This window comes from Rhamphochromis sp. 'chilingali', assembly GCF_963969265.1.
Source record: "Rhamphochromis sp. 'chilingali' genome assembly, chromosome: 14".
Lineage (NCBI taxonomy): Eukaryota > Metazoa > Chordata > Actinopteri > Cichliformes > Cichlidae > Rhamphochromis > Rhamphochromis sp. 'chilingali'.
Window position 1 is genome coordinate 27,551,324 of NC_137941.1, and position 22,073 is coordinate 27,573,396.

The 22,073-nt window shown below is 42.2% G+C and overlaps 1 protein-coding gene across 1 annotated transcript in view; it reads right to left on the bottom strand.

Annotated features, from left to right (window-relative positions):
- Positions 1-6,101: 6,101 nt before the first annotated feature.
- kdm6a (lysine (K)-specific demethylase 6A) overlaps positions 6,102-22,073 on the bottom strand; it is a 51,497-nt gene continuing 35,525 nt past the window's right edge. Inside the window, exons 11-30 of the mRNA XM_080902378.1 lie at positions 19,043-19,141; positions 18,553-18,772; positions 17,384-17,524; positions 15,613-15,705; positions 15,478-15,531; positions 14,229-14,333; positions 13,201-13,587; positions 11,919-12,802; positions 10,167-10,296; positions 9,900-10,005; positions 9,189-9,394; positions 8,932-8,984; positions 8,771-8,842; positions 8,513-8,661; positions 8,313-8,427; positions 8,036-8,223; positions 7,805-7,946; positions 7,592-7,718; positions 7,312-7,482; positions 6,102-7,230 (exon numbers count right to left, since the gene is read on the bottom strand). Of these exons, the coding sequence (XP_080758504.1) occupies positions 7,204-7,230; positions 7,312-7,482; positions 7,592-7,718; positions 7,805-7,946; positions 8,036-8,223; positions 8,313-8,427; positions 8,513-8,661; positions 8,771-8,842; positions 8,932-8,984; positions 9,189-9,394; positions 9,900-10,005; positions 10,167-10,296; positions 11,919-12,802; positions 13,201-13,587; positions 14,229-14,333; positions 15,478-15,531; positions 15,613-15,705; positions 17,384-17,524; positions 18,553-18,772; positions 19,043-19,141 (3,469 nt within the window). The 3' untranslated portion in view covers positions 6,102-7,203. The remainder of the gene's footprint in view (positions 7,231-7,311; positions 7,483-7,591; positions 7,719-7,804; positions 7,947-8,035; positions 8,224-8,312; positions 8,428-8,512; positions 8,662-8,770; positions 8,843-8,931; positions 8,985-9,188; positions 9,395-9,899; positions 10,006-10,166; positions 10,297-11,918; positions 12,803-13,200; positions 13,588-14,228; positions 14,334-15,477; positions 15,532-15,612; positions 15,706-17,383; positions 17,525-18,552; positions 18,773-19,042; positions 19,142-22,073) is intronic.

Sequence of the window (22,073 nt, forward strand, 5' to 3'; positions counted from 1 at the left end):
ACATCACTGATTACAATGTTTTCATTTACAGCCACAAAGCACCTCTACGCCATGTTCCTCTTTCTTACTCACGTCAGTCTGCCTGGCTCTGCTCAGTGCCGCTGAGTCACGTGACTGCAGGGAGGAGAGGATGGAGCAAAGAGTACCAGCATGAGAAGAGTGGTGTTTGCACAGACGTGTCTATTTTCTGATGAACAGCAGCTACGTTCTGAACTTAGAAGAGAGAAACAAACTAAAGAGTAGATCCAATCGTGCTTCCATTGATACACCAATACCGAGGTTGGTATCAATACTATCAATATTTGGATTGATCCGGCTTGTGAGGCCCACAAAGAATGGTGGACTGCAGGGTACTGTCACATCTGTTTAAAAATAACCTTTGTAGTTTGAAATAAAAGACATTTGCAGACATACTGCTGGTTCACGTTGCAAACGTAACAGGAAATGGATGTGCACAGCAAATTATCTGTCCATTTCTCTCAACGATTTCATTCTAATGAGATGGAAAAGAAAGAGAATCAAACAAGTTTTGGAAAATGTATCCATTTCATTCCATCCAGCTGCAGTGGAAACATCAATCCATTTCCAGCTGTTTATCAAGATGAGTTGAAGGAGGGCTGGAACCTACGATCAGAGGCTGGGTACTGGACCGGTCACTAGGCAATTACGGCACTCATGGCTCAGTCACGGTAGACTCAAAATAAGGCACCAACCTCTGTGTGACAACGAAAAAATGGTGGCTGCTCGGTGATTGCAATAAATTGGTCACCCAGAGGTTGAGAATGGGAAACTACTTTCCATGACAAGTTAATTGCACAGGTCGACTGGTGGGAGGCAACCAGTCTCCAGACAATAGTGGTCAGGGTCAGACTGAGTGTAATCTAAATAACTGCAGACAGATTTATAAATGCACTTTACAGTAAGGTTGTATTTTGGTAAACTTCCTATATATAAAAGCAAAGTTGCCAGATCTCGTGTCCAAGTCAACCTCAACTTATCTAAGGTTAGGGGTATGACTGGGTTTTTTGTTTGTTTTTTTAGCCACAGGGCACATTCATTTAACCCTTTTTCTGTTATGAGCTTTCCCACATGGGAGTTCTAAAAGTAGGTGAAAAAGGAGCGTTCACTGAGCTCAAACTCTAACCCCAGAGGGAAGGCCAGTGGCTTGGTTTATGTTGAGACATTAATATAACTGAGTCTGGAGTTATATTGCTATCACATGCCATTTCAAAACACTGTGAATATAACAGATATCTTTATTCTTTCTTTTACTTGAGGTTTGGGCTGTCATTACATAGAGTCAGATTAAATCAAGGCTGTTAAACTGATCATAAATGTAGAAACAGTTTAATCAAATGGAGCCAGTCAGTCATTTCACTATTTATTTAGCTGGTTGTAACATTTCTGAACCATTATTAGCCCGGAGGTGGAAGGCACTTTCTGTTCCTCTTTTACAAACTGACAATTATCAAAGTTCCTCTTTTCCTCAGTTGTAAATCACGGAATTATCTGTTCTTCTCTTAGGGGGAAAACGTAAAGTAGATTTTGCACAGCACCTCTAAAAAAACTACACTGTTTAATTACCAAATGTGACAACCTAGTGGGTAGAGGATAAAGACAGAACGTTATATTGATTGTAGGCAGAACATCAGAAAAGCTTTTGATTTCTCTCAGCTGCTTTGCTCTGGGTCATTATTTTGTTTCCATTTCTGTACTTATAGACGTCATTTGGATTTTATAAAGAAACAGTTCCCCACTGAAACTGGATGCACCATGGGGACATTTAATGAGGCATCATGACTTTGTTATGCCACACAGTCTGACTGTGGCACACTTGCACTGGACTGAATATGGTGGAATAACAGGCTCCCTCGTGAATTCTGTGCACAAAACCAGCGAGCACTGAAGGAGACCTCAGCTGTGTTCAAGCAAACAAGTTACACCAAAAAACAAACAAGAAATTAGGTGGCCTGTTTCATATTTTATTTCTTTTTGGGGAAGTGCTTTCACACACATGTTTCAGTGATTCTAAATGTAATATTTTAAGCGCTACCCTAAGCAGTATATCGCACAGCTCAACAACTCTGTGAAATAATTTAAAGAAAACTGAAGCCCTGTGAGCAAAACTATTTTAATTGCTCTCTTACTGATCCACTTGGCAAAGTTAAATTTTTACTGGCAGCCTGCTGTAGAAAAACCAAAGAATGGACAAATAGCAGCCAAGCGTGGACCCAGTTGCTGACGCTGCAGGACTGAAGGCAGGTAGTATTATTAAAGGATCTTTAATATGAAGTTAGGGTTTAACAGGAAGAAATGCACTGAGCTGACAGAAATCACAAAATCCAAAAGGGTAACTAGAGCCGGGGTATTTCCAGATTTCTTTTTCTTTATGTGTGCTATGAGGAATCTCAACTAAAATACATCATTTTGTATGAGAACCTATGCATTCACCTGTAACAAGAGGCTCATCTATTTTCACTCTAATGTGTGCATCAGCTACAAAAAGTAGCAGGCCAAGCATGACTTTAGCTTTTTTAAAGGATTCTCTTTTAAAGGGTAGTGTACAGTATTTAAATTGATCGTATTAGTAGGAGGAACAGCAAGGTGAGTGAACAAACAAAAAGTGCAGGCAGAGATAGAGCCAAAAACTGTTCATTCAAAGACGCAGGCGATGGCCATCACACTGACTCACTTCCTGCTTTGCTCCAGTGAAGGTGGAAATGACCACCCACAGAGCACGGGCCAAACAGCCACAAACACAGGACAGCTGTCTCAACTGCTGTTTGGCACCGTATCAAACTGTTTTCAGCCACCTGTAGTTTTGGTAGTGGGAGGCTGATCTGTACTGTTGCATCAGTCAGGCCCCACCAATCTGATTATGTTTGTCTCTGAACACACCGAGCCGTCTTATAATTGTCAGCATTTTGTGTTCGTAAAAAAGAACATTTGTCATTCTAGTAGCATAAAATATATAATAAACAAAAAATAAAAATGTTTTTTTCATTTTGTTAGTTGTTCATATGAAATGTGGCCATAGTGTCAAATAATTAGGTCAGCGTGTAGAGAAGTTTTCACTATGAGCCAAAAACCGGAGGATTCTTTAGCATAGTGAGGGAGAAAAGGATGCAGGTAATGTGTGTTTATATTACAATTCATGCAATACTGTAGTTGCATGTTTGCCATTAGCTCTTTACTGTAAGCATGTAACTTACAGTAACTTACATGTGCAGCTGGTCTTATTGTCACAAAGAAACACTTCATCTGTTTTTTTCTTTTTACATGGTGTTTTGTTCTTTTCTTTTCTTAAGTTGCAGCTTTTTTGACCTCTCATCTGCTGTTTTCAAATTCAAATTCAAATTCAAATTTTATTTGTCACACACACACAACCATACACAATATGACATGGGGGTGAAATGCTTGTAGCTGTACAATGCCCGACCATTAAATGACAGTGGTTTTACAGTATTTGTTTCAGAGTTATGATAGTTTGACATTTTCTAATTAGCTAAAAAGCAGCTGACTTACAGTCTCAATAAATACGTCTGTCAAAGCCTCATCAGGCAAGTTTCGATAACTAAAGACTAAAAGTACAAAGTATATTTCCTCTTTATTGTTATGTTAGTTTAGTTTTTGCTTGTGAGGAGAAGCCAATCAGAAGAAAGGGAGAAGATCCAAAATGGCTTGTTTCAGACAGGAGATGAACTGTGAGGCTGTAGCATGAGATAAATGCTTGTAGCTGATATAGACATTTAGCCTAAAGTCTTTTTCTTGTTGTAGTGGAAAAGTATTCATGAGGACAATCCAACGACCCTTCCATGAGTATTCTTAAATCTGACAGATGAAGTTAAGGTGAAGGTGAAGTTAAAACTACAACATCCCAAAGATTATAGCATATTAGACGCATCACCTCATGTCTATACCCTGCTCTCTGTTATGCAGGCTAAATAAACGTGGGCAGGGCGGGGGAAAACCAAGGTTAAAGCAAAATGTTAATCACAAAAGCAACATGAAACAGCTGTACTAAAAGATGTTGCTCACCCTGCTGTTTGATGTACTTCAACACTGCCTTTATTAAAACCACAGATCTCTGGAGGAAAGGGCTTACCAGGAATCCTCAAGACAAAGCAATGCATACCGCGTCACTCTACAACCTTCTCTTTACTTTGATCATTTCAATACAGCTATTAGGAAACAAATTCATAAGAAGCAGATTTTACTGAAGTGTCCTTGCGCAAGATACTGAACCCTGAGTTACTCCCGTTCCTCCAGTTGGACAGAAAGCACTTAGATGTTTTTTTTGTTTTTTTTAAAGCACTTGTATGAATGAGACGTTTTTTATTATAAAGTCCTCAAGTAGAGCAGAAACGGTGTGTTTAAGAACCAGTCTATCTAGCATTAGTTGTCGAGTTACTTACGTTTGTGGACAGTCAGATGGTGTGTGGTTTTAAACTGTGTGATGATATTATCTCCTTTTCTCTTTAGAAAGGATGCTCCAGTATCATCTGATAAAGGAGGTAATGGAGGAAGCACTGAAACACCTTTCATTAGTAAAAGAATTTAACACAGTCTCTTTGAAGCTGCTGTGCAGATACGTCCAGGTCACTTCACTCAGTCAGGAAGCTTTCTAAGTAAAACTGCCCGTTAAACCATAACGCCAGTATAAGATTAACTAAAGGGTTATTTTGCCCTGTAAATTTCTAACTCTGGACTGAGCATAATAGACCTCCTTTGAACCCATGCTAGTCGACTGGAGCAGGCTGTGAACCCCAAAGGGCAACCTCCAGAGCTGGAAAATGAGGGATTGATAACAACTGCAGTACCTTTAGGTTTCACTTGAGGCTGTCTGGAAAAAGAAGTCGATCCACACAGAGACTCCAGTGTTAAAAATCTTCAACTTTACAGTGTTCAAGAGCATTTTCACAGCCTGCTACAAAACACAGGCTGTGTGCAGACTAAATTGCATCAGTCCTACTGAATACCAAAGTTTCCATACCAGAGCACATCTGGGTTAGAGGAACAATGAGCCCAAGGGCATGTAGTGACAGTCCTGCCATGACAAACACTCAGGGCAGCTGTGACAGCGGCTAGCTGAAAGCAGTCTCACATGTGGCAACTTGTCAAAACTTGTGGCAACTTGTGATCTCTGCATTTCCATCATTTGTACGATGCAAAGCTGGCTATGGTAACACATCTAATTTGGGAAAATAGCAAATCAAACATAAAATACATCTGAAAGCTGAAGAGCTGTATGTGTTAGCCTGAAAGCCAAATTCACCACAGGACGTTTAGCATGCTCTTCTCCAACCCATGGGTGATGATGATGAACCTGAGTGACCATCTCTGGAGAGGGATTTGAAAATGGGTGTGCACTGAAGCTCCCCATCAAAGAATGGGAGAAAGTGCCCAAAAATATGTGCCAAGATTGTAGCATCATACTCAAAAGACCTGAGACTGTAATTGCTGCCAAAGGTGCTTCAACAAAGTATTGGGGAAAGGCTTGGATTCTGGCGCACATGTTATAATTTTTGCATCTTACATTTAATAAATTAGAGCAGCACTGTGGTGCAGTGGTTCGCGGTATTCCAGCTTCCTCCCAAGAACATGCACGAATTGACCACGAGTGCAAATGGTTGTCTGTCTCACTGTGTTAGCGCTCTGGGATGGGTTCCAGCAGCACTGATAAGGACAGGACGATGGCTAAATTTGAAAGAATTTAAAGCCAACCTTTTTTAGTTTGTTGTTACGGAGTATTGTGTGTAGAAATTTGAGGTGAAAAATAAATTTAATCTTAGAACAAGTGAATGAATGTTGCATTTTCTGGATGCAATGATAAATTAGCATTCCACCCATCCACATGGAAGCCTTTCAGTAACCGGTCTTTAAATTTTTTTAAAAATAATACATTTTTGTATCTTATCTACATCCTTTGTATTGCAGGCTCTGCACTCGTCTTGTGTTACATAAACTTTAAACATTTAACTGCATTTAATTTTATATTGCTGGATGATGATACTGATAATTCTGGCATGTATGGAATATTTTCACTTTCCACCCAACAAGCAGACAGCACTGTTTGCACAGACACAACACAGCTGCAGATGTAAATAAAGACCGGTTTTGTTTATTGACGCATAAAACATCCTTCAAACAATAAACCCATTTCAATGTAAGGTCTCTGTACAATGCTTACTAAGCAGTTTTATTCATATAGAAAACGTTATGAGGGGCCCTGCATTAAAAAAATCACAAGGCTCCTTCAAATTTAATGGCAGGTACTCTGGGAAAAAAAAGTACAGCATTCCATCAACAAATATTTTTCAGGCAATAAATAGGCATTTATAAATAGTGTAATTTACAACCAAATACAAAAAGAAAACATCACAAATTTAAGTTCACTCTTTCAACTATGTGCAACCCTTTTTCTTTGTGACATGGCCTACAACTCATTTCCTCTCCCTCAACCCAAAGGAACCAAAGTCTCATCATACTTGCAGCATACTCAAAAAAACTTAAGTGATTACAAAAAATCCAAAACAAACAAACGAAGGGAAATGTCTCAAAGAATCTGTCACTCAACGTTTCGCATTACAAAACAGTTTTTAACTCATGTTCCTGACCGAGGAGGTGTCTAACATACAAAAGACCCGCTATGCTAATGTACTTGTGTCATCGAGGGGAAGGAGGGAACAAAGCTCTTGTGAACTCACAAACAGAAGACAAAAATGGCGGGGAACAGGAAAACTATCGAGTCAGTAGTCTTTGCGTGATGATGTTGCCAGTTTAAACTTAATATGTACAAAATTTGACTTTTCTCCTCCTTTTGTGATTTTGTGTGGTTTTTGGGGTGAAGTCCAGCTGAGCCAGCAGTAGAACAGTCTGGTCGTGATGACAGGTGGAGCTACCGTTCACCCCCTCTAGTCCACCTGTTTGGGTGGGTGGATGGGTGGGGGGGTTGGGGTGGCACACCACTCTGGGCAGGTTGCATAGACACACAGCTTTCAGGCAGCTGCCTTATGGGATTAGCTACAGGGTGCAGTTGGGTGACTGCCGGCTTACTTCCTGAATATCAGAAGAAACAAACTTAAAAAAAAAAAAAAGAAAAAAAAAGAGAGAGAGAGAGAGAGAGAGAAAAGAAAAAACAAGGTTTCCGGAGAGTTTCTGATTTGTGGTACTAAAAGTCCTCAGAACGAGAGAATATCACCATCAAGAGGAGGAAGGCAGGGGACTCGCCTGTGGGGACAAAGAAGCACACACTGAAGCATTTCATGGTTCTCTGTGGCCCGCCCTGGTGGATTTGTGCCCGATACTTACAAGTGTGAACTGGTCATAAATCTGCATGAGGTCCTCTATCTTGTACTGCTCCAGCACCACAAAGTTGTCCAGGTTAGTGCTCCCCCTACGGGCACAGTCCTGGCAGTGCACCACGTATGTTTTCCTGCTGTTGCTCTCGCTGGTTACAAACAGCAGGTCAAACACTTCCACCTAGGTGCAAAATAGCAGGTGCACAAGCGTTACCAAAGTAGGAAAAGTGACGATCGAATGGCATGCCTGCAGCAGGAAAGAAAATACAAATGAGCAGGGCTGCGCTTACTTCACAGATGCTGCAGTAGTGTGCCGGCTCGTTCTGGGTCCTCCCATGCCACACCAGTTCCTTCCCGGCAGCCAGCAGCAGCTCCCTCTGCATCTGACACTGCTTCAGAGTGCGCAACAAACAATACCTAAGAAACAGAAACACACCTGAGGTAAGATCAAGGTAACATGCACACAAAACCAAGAATGAGATGATGAATCTACAGGCATTTACTTGATCATCTCATAAAGCTTGTGGTCTGAGACTTTAATGTTCCTGGCCATGTTCCATGAGAGGTGGATCATGGGAACGATGGATTTGACGCTCTGCAGTTTGTTCCACTCGTAGCGCTCCACCGCCAGCTTGTACTGATGGGCTGAAGAAAAAAGCACATATTTATGTTCATCTGTGCATGATTCAGTCATACAGCTGGCCCCGATGGAGAAGGAGCTTTCCTTTCCTAACCTGTAAGGGATCCGACATTCCACGCGATGTTGTTGCACCAGCCGATGGCCTGAACCCAATGAACTGTGCCTGTATTAAGCCACACCAAGTCCCCGGGACGCTGGATGAAGCGGTAAACAGGCACATTGGTCTCATACAAGTCCTCCAGGTTGGGCCACCAGGAGCCCATCAGGTAGTTAATGTTGTTCCTGTAAAATAAAGAAATATATCATCAGATACAATGAACCACTTTGAGCTTCACCTAACAGACTTCAAACGATCTTTTCTGTCCACGTACTTTTCACAGAATTCATTGATGACGCCCCAGTATGGCTCAGGCACAGCAAACCACTCGCAGTCCCCAGGACCAATATTAATATTGACGGAGCAGAAATTGTTGTTTTCTTGGTGACCTATGAAAAAGCACGATTACTCAGAGTGAGACAGAGTGAGACAAAAGACTGCACACACACTTGTGGTCACTGCGTTGATCTATACCTGGTGTCCTGCTCCCTGGCACCTTCATATAGAGCTGCACAGTATTCATGCCCAGGATTGTGTGACCTACGTGACTGAGCAGGTTACCAGCTGACACCACTCTGGCGAAGGCAGGCAACTTAGTCAGCTCCTGCAGCTGCTGCTTCCACCTGAAAGGGCAGAGGTCAATGAAACGAAGAAAAGGGACTAGTGCTTCATCTTTCATCAACTGCAAATCGCTCTACACGTTTCATCGACTAAAATGAATGAGTCACTTACTTCTTGTCATCTGAGAGTTCGATGTTGGTGCCAAACTTGATGTGTTTGAACAGACCCTTCCTTCGCTTCACACTAAGAGCAAGAGCGTAAAAGGTCATTAATAACAGAAACAAGAGCTCGCAAAGCTTTCAAATCTACACAGAAAGACAGAGAAAGTTCACCCGTCTGAGGAACCCGCCTCCGCTTCCACCTCCTTTTTCTTCTCATTTTCTTCCTGTTAAAGAAAAGATTTTTATAGGCTGGTAACATACTCAGCAACACGGTGAAAATATTTTCAATGTAACATGGGAGGTGGCTGATTTGTAACATAATACAAGGTCAGAGTTTTGTAGTGAAAATTAACAAACAAAACCAAGCATTTGATCCTGATTATCTTTTTACTTGAAAGCCAAAATAAGAACTTCAATTAAAATCTGACCCGCAGAGACTCCTGGAAGGACGATGCCTGGTACTGGGCGTATTTGATGATGGTGGTGTGTGAGCGGCTGCTCTCACAGCGCCACATCTTCCTGTTGCCGCTGGGATCCCAGTTCTCATCGGTGGGCTGAGCCAGCTGAGTCCGCACCTCCACTAAATGGTCTGGGTTAGCCTCCACCAGTGTCTTAGTGGAGAACAGGCCCAAGTCTGAGGATGAGGAAGCAAGGAAGAGTTTAGAACAGCTTTCATGCATCTTACATCATTTTAAACAAGTGTTAAAATAGATTTTAGCGAACCATCGATATGAACTTGTGACTTAAGGGGAACAGAGTGGAACACGTATGTTACATGAACTGGTTTTTGTTTTATTTTCTTTATTAATAACCTGAGGACAATCTGTTACATAATAGTTGGGGGGGGGAAAGAGCTGATGGTAGTGATTTTTTTTATATTATTTTTTTGGTGCAAATCCAACTAGTTTTCTCCACAGGAAATGTGTGCAGTAACATTTTCAGCTTGCAGGTGGTGCTGTTGTCATACATGTCATACAAAGTTATCCACACAACATGCTCCCTCCTGTGATTTCAGAGACACACCCACAGAGCCATGTGAGACTGGGAAAGAAACATCGAGTCAGCCACACCAGCCGCACTTGCAACCCTCAACACGGAAAACACCTAATTTACAAAACTGTGCCATCCCATCCTCTTACCTAGTTTGAGTGCTCCAGCCAGTCCTCTGATGACAGTGACCGGGTTGGTGGGATTGGTGCAGAACTGATGAAGGGGGGGGAAGAAGGCATCCCTCTTGTTTTCTAGCTGTATGTCAGACAGGAAAACGTGAACTGACTCCAGGCTTACTGAGAGTATCAGTGCATTAAAAAGGAGCTTAGAGTGTTTGTGCTTGTTAGCTGTAGCTAAGATACTGAGAATCAACAACATGATGAATACTTCTCCTTATATGGCACAGCTGTACTCACATAAATACTGGGTGTTGGGGGATTGAGTTTGTCCTTTGGCAGTGGAGGAGATGGCGCACGAGGGGGCCGTGGTGGGGGACACCTGTCCAGGAGGATGCTGCTGGTCGACAGGCCGTTCTTCCCCAGATTCCTGCAGGTAAAGAACACGAGATCATCACGCTGTGTATCGGCTTAGGTAGAAATCTGAAACATCAGTGCTTAGTGTGCCTCATTTTGTGAACTCGCCCTTCGCTCTCCTTCCCTTTATAATGTCTTGATGCCTTCTCAATCATCCAGGAAAGAAAATCTCCAAAAAGTTGATTCTGTTCATCTGGACGTAGCGTTTTGTGGGAGAAATGTTTCGTCACTCATCACTCATCCAAGTAACTTCTACTCAAGAAGAAAACTGAAGAAGTCACTTGGATGAGTGACGAAACGTTTCGTCCAGATGAACAGAATCAACTTTTTGGAGATTTACTTTCCTGGATGATTGAGAATGCAGCTCACTGAACTAATACAGCCAATCCCTCAACAAGTTTGTGCTCTCTGCTCATATTGCCTTCATGTTAAATGATTTTTTGCTTTTTAAAGAACTTACTTTAACATTGCACTCAACAACAAATAAATCCTCCCTAACAAAAAAAAAAAAGTAACTTCTTGGGCCAAATCCCCCGCAAGTAGGGGTGATGTGGGCTGCAAGTGGGCCCTGGGCCACAAGTTTGAGACCCCTAACATATACTAATATAGTGTTACCATCAACTGCTCATACACCTTTCATTCGTGCTTTGATGTTGCTTCTGTATCTGGAACCACTATTTCTAACTGCCCTGCTTTGTGACAGACACAAATCAATAAATCAGTAAGAAAAAAAGAAAAAAAGAAAAACAACTTTTGGTTTACGGTAATTTCACTAGAGGTTCATTGACACTTCACATCACTGCATGTACATCTCTTTATTACAAGTCTGACAGCGCATCCCTCTCTCTGTGCCACCAGTTAGCATTAGCTTTTGGGTCTAATGACTTTTGTGCTGGAAACCCTGCAACTTATCTAACTGGAAGGCAAACATGGATGATTTTTCTAAATTAGCTGCTTGTCATTCTGCTCTTAAATAAAAAAAACCCCCAAAAACACGATAAGGAGAGGGACCAACATGAGCGATGGCCTAACTCTGCATGACTTGAAGATTAAAGGCAAAAATGTCCTCCACATTTCTCTAAAGAAGGAAAGAGCGAGAAGAAACAAGTTTCTAGCACTGTGACAGTTACAAATCTATGTGGTTCACACAAACATTTAAGCACATGTACACTTCAGATCTCTGTCTGACATGAGTGCAGAGTGTGAATGATGCTGGGAGGGAGCTAAATGGTGTATAGTACGGGGTCAAAATATCAGGGCATTTTTAAATGTAACAAAGAATCAAGGCATTCCTCACTTTCACAACATGGTTTCATACATATGAATGTGTCTGCTGCATTAACCGACACGGTTTGTGTCGGTTACCCCAACCCTAACAGATAATGGGCAGGTGTTAGCAGTGAGCTGGAGAGGGCATTGCAGGTGTCTTTAGCTCTCGCGGTGTTTCAGTTTTAGATTTACACAATAATTTGTACTTATATAAACTTCTGTGACTAATTTATGGCAGGCTGAAAAGTTTGAAAAACTCAGAATTACACTTAAATCCAAAGCGGAGTAAAATGAATATTAATTTGGGCATGCACTATATTAACTCAGTGAATTCTATATGTGGTCTTAGCTTTACTGACTTCGTACCTGCATGCTTTGAGCATTTCACTGGAGCTGGGGTAGATGGAAACTGAGGACCAGGGAGCCAGGCCAGCAGGGCCAGAATGTCTATGAGGCCCCCCACAAGGCTCCACCTTCATTGGGCTCTGGGAGTCCTCCAGCCCCTTTCCATTGAGCGTGGGCCCCTGACTGTTTGTACTGGACGGGCTGTTAAGGCAGGGGAGGCTGTTAATGGTGTGAGGGTCTGCTGAACATGGAGAGGGCATCGCAGTGGCAGAAAGTGGCGAGGATGCCACTGAGTGCTCTGAAACTGGCTTGGTGGCGCCATTGAGACCTGGATGGACATTGTTCATTTTCTCTGAGGAAGACCCTCCGTGGTTGCTGTAGTTATTGTTATTGTCGTTACTGGTAGTATTAGCTTTTCCCTTTATCAAGGCTGAGAGAGGATTGTCTGAACTGAGCACGCTGGGGGCAGGAGAGCTGGGCAGAGACGCGCTGGCAGAGCCGTCAGTCACCCGTGGCTGGATGTGATTAGTCAATCCCTGCGCAGGGGTGGTGCTGGGACTATGCGACGTCCCTCCGGAATGCCTGATGGCAGCCTCCTGACCTGATGGCAAAGCGGCAGCTGCAGCACTGCTGCCGGTGTTGCCCCCTGAAGGCGTGGTGTCTTTGGTGTGGACCCCTGAGGTAGTAGCGGAGTGGGGAGGTGAGGACAAGTGGTTGGGGGTTGTCTGAGGGGAAGTGGGGGATAAAGACGAGGCAGAGGAAGAGGCTGTGCAGGGCCCAGAGGAATGTCCAACCTGATTCAGAATGCCAGATGATGTGAACGAGGTCTGAGGGGAGGAGGAAGAAGAAAAAGGGGGTTCTCCATTAGGACCTGCCGAATGTGAACCTGGACCTTTTTGAAGCCCCTAGAGAGAGAGTGAGACATACTGATTAATAAATGGTGCATTCAATGAGCCAAAATAATTCACATGAAAAACATGCAGAAACAAAATAATGCAGAAAGTGACATGTGCAAACGGTCTACAAGTTCACCAATCTAATCAGTCATTCACATGGCAGCAACTCAAAGTATTTAGGTGTGTAGATGTGGTAAAGGTGACCTGTTGATGTTACAACCAACATGGACCAGAATGTCTGATGAATATTTCTTGCATCTTGCTAAATCTATGCCATTAAGAACTAAGGCAGTTCTAACAGCACAAGGAGGTCAAACCTGGTGCTAGTATGTACTCATTAAAGTGGCCAGTGAATGTGAATTGCTGTTGTGCAAAACAAAGCCATTTCAAAGCAGTCAACAGTGTACCTGAGTGGTAGTGTTGCGTTGTTGGCTCCTCCATGTCTCGTCTGCTTGACTGGGACTACTGGTAGTGCTGCTGGTGCTGGGTTGACTGGCGGCTTTGCAGTTGTGAGGTAGAGAGTTCTGCTGCGGGTAAGGCACGTTTCCGTTGCTTGCGCCGCCACCTCCCAGTCCCAGGTTGTGATTTTTGTCCGGGTGTCCAGGCAGCCCCGCTGAAGGACTTGTGGAACAGGATCCATTGGCTGTGGGCTGAGTGACACACGGGGGCCGGGTGGCTGTGTGATTGAGAGGGGAGGTGCGAGAGAAGCCTGCGTGGTGGGGAGAGGGCCCAGCCAATTCGCCGTTGGGAAGGCTGGGCCTCGGTTGGCCACCTGCTGCTGCCTGCTGCCGAATCTGATACAGGGCAGAGAATGAGAAAAGAGTCACACTTAACACAAACTGTTCTGATCAGGAGTTTACACACACACTTAATGTGAACACGAAGGCTTAGGTTATGTTGAGCTGTCAATTGCTGCTGTAAGCTACTCATTTTCTTTCACATCATTCACATATAAGAAAAAAAAGACACCTTCTTTCTCAAATGAGTGTGCTCATCAAAATGATGCTCATCAAAATCTAAAAGTGTCTCAACTGCCAAGGCCTGTGCACTTCCCTTTGGTGACCATGAAGGGCTACAGCAGGTAGTATCATGAAAAGGATTTGTTTCACAGCGCTCACTCATACAGTGGGACTCAAAGGAGACCTCACAAAGAAGATGGTAGATTTACACAAGCCAATCACTTCTCTTGTAGTCAAATTTTAAATGTAATTAGATAAACCAGTGTTATAAGTACGTGGTACAAGTGTGTGGCCACTCCAACCAGAATTATGCCAAAACTTATTCATGAAGACCAAACTAAGAGGTTGAGAAATCACTGAAAGCCCAACAATGCCTTGACATTCATGTCCATCATAACTGTATGTAAAATATAAACCTCCTACACATTAGCCAGTAGAAACTCACGTCACTAATAACCAAGGTAGCATGTGTGTACCTGCTGATGATGCTGCATGAGCGAGAACTGCTTCTCCAGCTGCTCCAGCATCTGCAACTGGTGGGGGTTGAGGTTTGCTCGGTTGGTCCGCAAGTGTTCCAGGTGCTGTACATTTCACAACAGTGTTACATTAAAATTAGAAGATCACTTATTAAAGCTTACTACCAAATGCACAGGTAGCATTCCCCACACATATCTATTACTTGAGCAAGACACACATGTTTTAATTAACACCCAAATATATTTGGTTTATTAACTTTAGCATTTTTTGTGTATTATTTTCATCTATTTTGTCATCAATTTTCCTTTTCTTATTTCTAAACTTCAGTCATGATGACAAGCTAGCCCTATCCCTTTCTGTGTTTTTGTGGTGGCAGTCTCTGACACCATTCGACCTTGTCTCATTGTACAATCTTCAATCCCACCACCTCGGACAACAGGTAGCAACGCCCTCAGCAATGACGCTGAGCAGAATTAACACTACATCTGCAGCTGTAGTTCAAGACAATGGACTCAAAAGTCCAGCTGATTACATTATGCCAATATAAATTTGTCATTGAGTTTTGGCAATTAAAGTAGCTGCAGAGAAACACAACCTAATGGTATTTTTGTCATTTTTACCCATACTATATGGGGATTCTGAGATTGTTATCCTTAATGACAACTAACCTAAAAAGTAAAATAAAAAACATATATGTTAAAATTTTAAATGACTGCTTCAGTTATTTTCATATAAAAGTGTTACAATCTTTAAAGAGTTTCTAGGTTTACACTTGAGTTCCATGTAAATAAATAAATAAATGAGTAATTGGAATTTATAAATGAAACTGATGTCCAAGTACAATCCATGATCAACTTTATGAATGTGATACAGATGGGAAGCATGGAGGATATAAAGAAAAATGACAAGACAGGATAAAAATGTTAAACATACAATATCACGAGCTGATATAAGTGGTTCTGTGAAATGCATATAAACCCCCAAAGCGACCTCTTTGAGTATGTCTCATTTTAGCTAATAAAAGTCAGATGTCAGATCAGACTTTACATTTTCTTCTAAATCAGAATCATGTGTAACAGTAATAAAGTTTGATTTGGCAATTTTTTTTGTTTTGTTTTGTCTGTCTTGCATCCCCTATTGGGCTCCAACCTTGGATCTTTTGCATATTATGCAAATGTAAACCACTAAAATGTGAAGCCTCTGTGAAAAATAGTAATAATTACCAAATTAAGAAATGCATGTTCCTACCTGAAGCTTGATTTGCTGTTGATTGGTGGTGTTTCCCCACGAGTCTGCAGCACCCTGTAAAAGAGACACAAATATGTACCATGCACCATATTTTTAACTCTCCACCATCACACACAGTAGCATCCCTGGCTGTACCTTGGCTGGGCTGGCAGTGCGTTTCTTCTTAGCAGGACTGGCCTGCGGATCTGCATGATTGCTGGCAGACTGGCCTCCCTCCCCTTTACAGGCCTAAAAATGCATCAAAGACAGTTTGTGACTACACACTGGACTATCAACAACAGTAAAGCTGCCCCCCCCCCCCAAAAAAAAGTAAGCTAAAATTTAAAAAAATGAGCCAAAGTATCCAAACTTTCCCCACACTGAGATCAAAGGACAGGGTCCATACTACACATTTACATGCAAAAACATTGAGCATTTAAACAATGCTTGTATGGCAATACTCTGATATCAAATATGGTTTACCTTAATCTAAATAACTGAGATGGATTAAGGTGGTAATCAGAGTATTCATACTGTGATTATTATGTGAAACAATGTGCTATTTGTTGCATTTAGGGCTGTAACTGGATATTTGATAATGAAACAGTTTTTGTTGGGTTCAGGATTCACATATGAGGAAATAAAAAGCCTTAGTTTCTGTGCCTGACTTCCCACTCTCTCTCAGCAGTGATGATCATGTTTCACTTAACCCCAATGTTGCCAACACAGCGACTGCCACTAGAGTTCTGTGACTTTCAGATCTCTTTAGCCTTTTCCTTCCAAACAATGCCTGGCAAACAGTCTATAGCCAGCAGTCGAGTGCTTTGCATCGGCCTCTTGTTCACCTGGCACTGACACAGCTCTCTCTCCCTCTCTTTCAGAATCCAAAAAGTAAAGCAAGCTTGAAGTGGCTTAAATCTGCATTCTTTGTAATGGCGACGAGGGGTGATACCTGTGGTTGTGAAATGACTAGTCTATGGATAAACGGCCCTCGATCCTGATGGGTTTAAATGCTTTTCCCACGAGCTTATGGGCTTAGTCACTCATTTCAGGTCACACTGAGTAAAACAATTTTGGTCGTTTGACTAAAATCAGATTGCAGCCACTGTCTTTAATTCATGTGAATCCTTGATTATTCACAGTCTGTTACTAAAATCGTATTGAGAGCATCCCTAGTTGCTTTACAGGAAAGTAGTTTGAACATCTCATATTCTGTTCATGTAAAGTCACTAATGCAGACAGGATATCACTTGGTTCACTCTGATCAATACTTAGAATCACTGAAAATGACCTCATTATTATTGTGGCACAGATGAAGCATGATGCAAATATGGTGATTTGAAGCCAAAATGAGGACTTAAGGATTTTACTAACAGACAAACAGAAAAAACAAGAAGGGTTAAAACTGATGTGACAGTGGTGGAGTTGAGCCTCAGTCTTTTTTTCTAAGTCAGTTGTGGCAATCAAAACTCGCGTATGCCATTCATGACAAACACAGGTCAAATCCATGCATTCGTACTACTCGATATGCTATGCTCATTAGACATGCATTTTCAGCATTTTCTGTTGCAATGTCTGCATAAGATTTGTGCATTTTTGTAAAAAAGATAAAAGCAGTGTGGCATGATGAGTTCTTTGTAGAAATCCTTAGTAATTCTAACACGTGCCTTTTGATGAGAGAGGGGCTATGAAGGGAAACTGCACTTTAGCAATTAAGATTATTGCAAAATGGGCCTCACTCCAGTTCTTTCATGCTTTTTATCTTTGGATCCATATTGAACACTGATGCCAGCCAGAATTTTGGAAAATGACTATGATGTAGTTAAATCCTCTAAAAGTATGAGGGCAAGGCTTAAACAATCCTCTTCAATTTACAGTTTAACTAGTTTATAAGAGACTGGAGTTTCCTTTATAAGCTGGATCTCACCTGCTGTGTCTGTGCAGTGTTCAGGGTCCCCTGCCTGGACGTGAGCTCAGCAGGAATGGGTAGGCTCCATGCCTCCTCAATACTAGGAAGCATTTTACTCTTATTCTGCAGACTACCTGGTTGTAGGTTACACAACTGAGCCTAGGAGAAATTGTGTAAGACACAAACTTTAGTGCTGAACTTGGGTTGGACAAAAAAAAAAAAAGATACTAGAAAAGTTACTGCTCGTGTACGTGCTGTGATCAAAAAATCTTCAAAGGAGCCCGTTTAAAAAAACAGAAGAAGATAAAAACACTTTGGCTGGTTTTATTTGGCTGATCTCTGCTTCAAAGTCACCTTTTTGTGGATGTCTGAAAAGCTTGTAGCTATTTGTAGGTAAGCGGAAGTCCCATTTTGACCACTTGCACTTGCTAGTAGGGTAGATTGTGACACAAGACTATTTTCTGTAGCCAAAAAAAAAAAAAAAAAGTATTTTGCTTTGTATCTGCACACAGCCAGATACATTTCTCTGGTGTTATAGTAGAACTCCACACCAAGAGTCTGACTCTGGTGGCCAAACTCAGGGGAACTTACTCAATACTAAAAAACTCACACGCCCACTCTGGTTTTACCTCTCCTGAGCTTTTGACATGTTGTGAATTTTCAAGTGAAAACTGAAGCTGGCCCAGCACTCAAAACCACAGTTGGATCAGTTTAAAACTTGATTGGTTGATGTTTGCCGTCTTTGCTTGAAGATCGCAGGCGTGCAAGTGCAAGACGGGACTTCCAGAGAGCAATATTACAAATGCAGCCATGCTGAAAACATTCTGACCTCCACAAAAAGATGACCTTAAAGGAAAAATTACAAATTTGGTAAAGTTACATTTTCTTGGGGCAATTCTCAGATGTTTTTGATCACACCTTATATAGGTGATATACTAAAATGTTCAATGCCATGAAGGAATGCTTTACAATAAAGTGAGGGGAAAACGCCAAAACAAAATACCAATATGAATTATTATTCATATCTCTGTTACCAGAAATCAAAAGGACAAACACGCAGCCTGCAATTCAAAAAGCTGATTGCTTTGGCAATGTTTGGCACTTAACACGTCACTTTAATACACGCACACACCAAAATGCACAACACGTAACAAAGTGCGTTGGGTTTATGTAAAGGCCAGCTCTACCTGCAGCAGCTTGATACGTTGTGTGAGTGCAGCAGTGTTGAGGCAGGCCTTGCTGCGAGTAGCGTTGATGTAGCACTTGATAGCGTCGTGCGGCTGGCCGCAGGATTCGTAGAGAGTGCCCAGATCCATCCAGGCGGCGGCGTGGCTGTGATCCAGTTGAACAGCACAGATGTAAGCCTGCAGTGCATCCATAGGCTGGTTCTGCTGCTGGTAAAGCACCCTGGACCCAGAGGCAAAGATAGGAAATTATTCTCTTGCCATCTTCCAGGATTTAGGTCATTATCCTCTTACAAACTCACAGTTCTCAGGGGACCTAATCTGTTCTTCATAATTCTAACAATAGATCCTTTCACACTTTTTCCATGTCCTCTATGCAGCTGCTGCTTCTCCACCAGCCATTTTGAGTCAGACCTAAAGAGCTTCACCTTCTTCGTTGTGACCTTAATCATACTTCTCAGCATAGCCAACACATGACAAATTTTGCTCTTACCCTATAGAGCACCAGGTGTCAGCACTGGCCTCCGATTTATCAATGGACTGCCGGTAAGAGATGAAGGCATCCTGCACCTTCCCAATACTGGAGTAGCACCTTGAGGAGAGGAGACAAAGAAAGAAATAAGGACCAAAGAACAGTTGAACTACAGGGAGTGCAGAATTATTAGGCAAGTTGTATTTTTGAGGAATAATTTTATTATTGAACAACAACCATGTTCTCAATGAACCCAAAAAACTCATTAATATCAAAGCTGAATGTTTTTGGAAGTAGTTTTTAGTTTGTTTTTAGTTTTAGCTATTTTAGGGGGATATCTGTGTGTGCAGGTGACTATTACTGTGCATAATTATTAGGCAACTTAACAAAAAACAAATATATACCCATTTCAATTATTTATTTTTACAAGTGAAACCAATATAACATCTCCACATTCACAAATATACGTTTCTGACATTCAAAAACAAAACAAAAACAAATCAGCGACCAATATAGCCACCTTTCTTTGCAAGGACACTCAAAAGCCTGCCATCCATGGATTCTGTCAGTGTTTTGATCTGTTCACCATCAACATTGCGTGCAGCAGCAACCACAGCCTCCCAGACACTGTTCAGAGAGGTGTACTGTTTTCCCTCCTTGTAAATCTCACATTTGATGATGGACCACAGGTTCTCAATGGGGTTCAGATCAGGTGAACAAGGAGGCCATGTCATTAGTTTTTCTTCTTTTATACCCTTTCTTGCCAGCCACGCTATGGAGTACTTGGACGCGTGTGATGGAGCATTGTCCTGCATGAAAACCATGTTTTTCTTGAAGGATGCAGACTTCTTCCTGTACCACTGCTTGAAGAAGGTGTCTTCCAGAAACTGGCAGTAGGACTGGGAGTTGAGCTTGACTCCATCCTCAACCCGAAAAGGCCCCACAAGCTCATCTTTGATGATACCAGCCCAAACCAGTACTCCACCTCCACCTTGCTGGCGTCTGAGTCGGACTGGAGCTCTCTGCCCTTTACCAATCCAGCCACGGGCCCATCCATCTGGCCCATCAAGACTCACTCTCATTTCATCAGTCCATAAAACCTTAGAAAAACCAGTCTTGAGATATTTCTTGGCCCAGTCTTGACGTTTCAGCTTGTGTGTCTTGTTCAGTGGTGGTCGTCTTTCAGCCTTTCTTACCTTGGCCATGTCTCTGAGTATTGCACACCTTGTGCTTTTGGGCACTCCAGTGATGTTGCAGCTCTGAAATATGGCCAAACTGGTGGCAAGTGGCATCTTGGCAGCTGCACGCTTGACTTTTCTCAGTTCATGGGCAGTTACTTTGCGCCTTGGTTTTTCCACACGCTTCTTGCGACCCTGTTGACTATTTTGAATGAAACGCTTGATTGCTCGATGATCACGCTTCAGAAGCTTTGCAATTTTGAGACTGCTGCATCCCTCTGCAAGATATCTCACTATTTTTGACTTTTCTGAGCCTGCCAAGTCCTTCTTTTGACCCATTTTGCCAAAGCAAAGGACGTTGCCTAATAATTATGCACACCTGATATAGGGTGTTGATGTCATTAGTAGGGGTGCAACGATATTCGTATCGATATTGAACCGTTCGATACAGTGCTTTCGGTTTGGTACGCATATGTATCGAACAATACAACATTTGTAATTTATTTTATCAATTTTCCTTCTGACAATGCTGTCTGTGTTGAGCGCTCAGTGAATCTGCATTCGACTACTCCGCCTAGGCTCGACAGTGCAGCCTAGGCGGAGTAGTCGAATGCAGATTCACTGAGCCTCAACACAGACAGCATAGTCAGAAGGAAGAGCGCAGGGCAAGCTAGCGAGACAGAAGTTAAGCTCTCCTTGCAACAGGCAAATTGAACATCATTCAGATCTGGCGTTTGGAATTATTTTGGTTTTCATGTGACGTATGACCCTGAAGGTAAGCGAGTCATGGACTAAAGTAAAACAGTATGTTGGATGTGCCATGCAATGCTCAATTACATTGGTGTGAACTAGTGTGTTAGCGCAGTTAGCTCGTTAACGTGTTGGCCGTCTAGCCCCATGCACGGAGCGATCGGCGGTAGCTTGTTAACGGAGATTTGCCGTGTTGTGGCGTTAAGGTCATTTCAACGAGATTAACCTGAAAGCACTAGTGGGAACACAACGAATATGACTGCACATTTACGCCGACATCATCCTAGTGCAAAGACAAAAACAACAAGCATGCTACTAACTTTAGCCGAGTCATTTAGACAGCTGTTAGCACATGATTCTCCTTATGCTGCTGAGAATATAGCCCAGAAGAAGCGGATAGTATAGCTTTTATTTTGGAAAGAGCCATTTCTCTGTAATAAACTCTCTTTTCCAAAGATGAGTGATTCCTCAATCAGATACAGGGCTCGCAAAATCGCTAGCCCGACGTCCCGGGGCTAGCGATTTTTTCAGTCGGGCTACCAAAATCTATCTCTTCCCTGCCCGTCGGGCTATTGTAGGAAGGAAAAATATATGTCAATGCTTTTGCATTCTTTCAGAAATGTAGCTGGGTAATTATGTCATTGGCATCGGTGAGCCACTGTCAATATGTGACATATTGAAATCGCGTTTGAATTTGCGCTTGTTTTTTGCTTTCACTTTGCAATCGTGCGAACTGTGTATAGAGAGCGACAGTACTGATCTGTGAGTGATGATAATTTGTGCACCAATTCCTCTGACATCGTCTTATTAATCGTTAGCTTACTATGCAAACATGACAAGTGAAATCTCCCGCAGCAAGCTTAAACATGTGAGAGGCTGATCGCGCAGAGAATCGCTGAGCTTATGTGAGTGCGTGTGTAAAAGCATTTCAGTTCTGCTGAGCCAAATAAGACAGGTCAGGGTGAAGAAGTGACAGCCAAAGAAAAGCTTACCACAAAACGGAGAAGTTATGACAAATCAGACTATAAGGCAAAAAGAAAGTGCAGCTTCATGGTTTCATGGACAAAAGAATTTCTGTGGCTGCAATATGATGAGCTAAATAACCAGGGCTGCACATAAGTGGT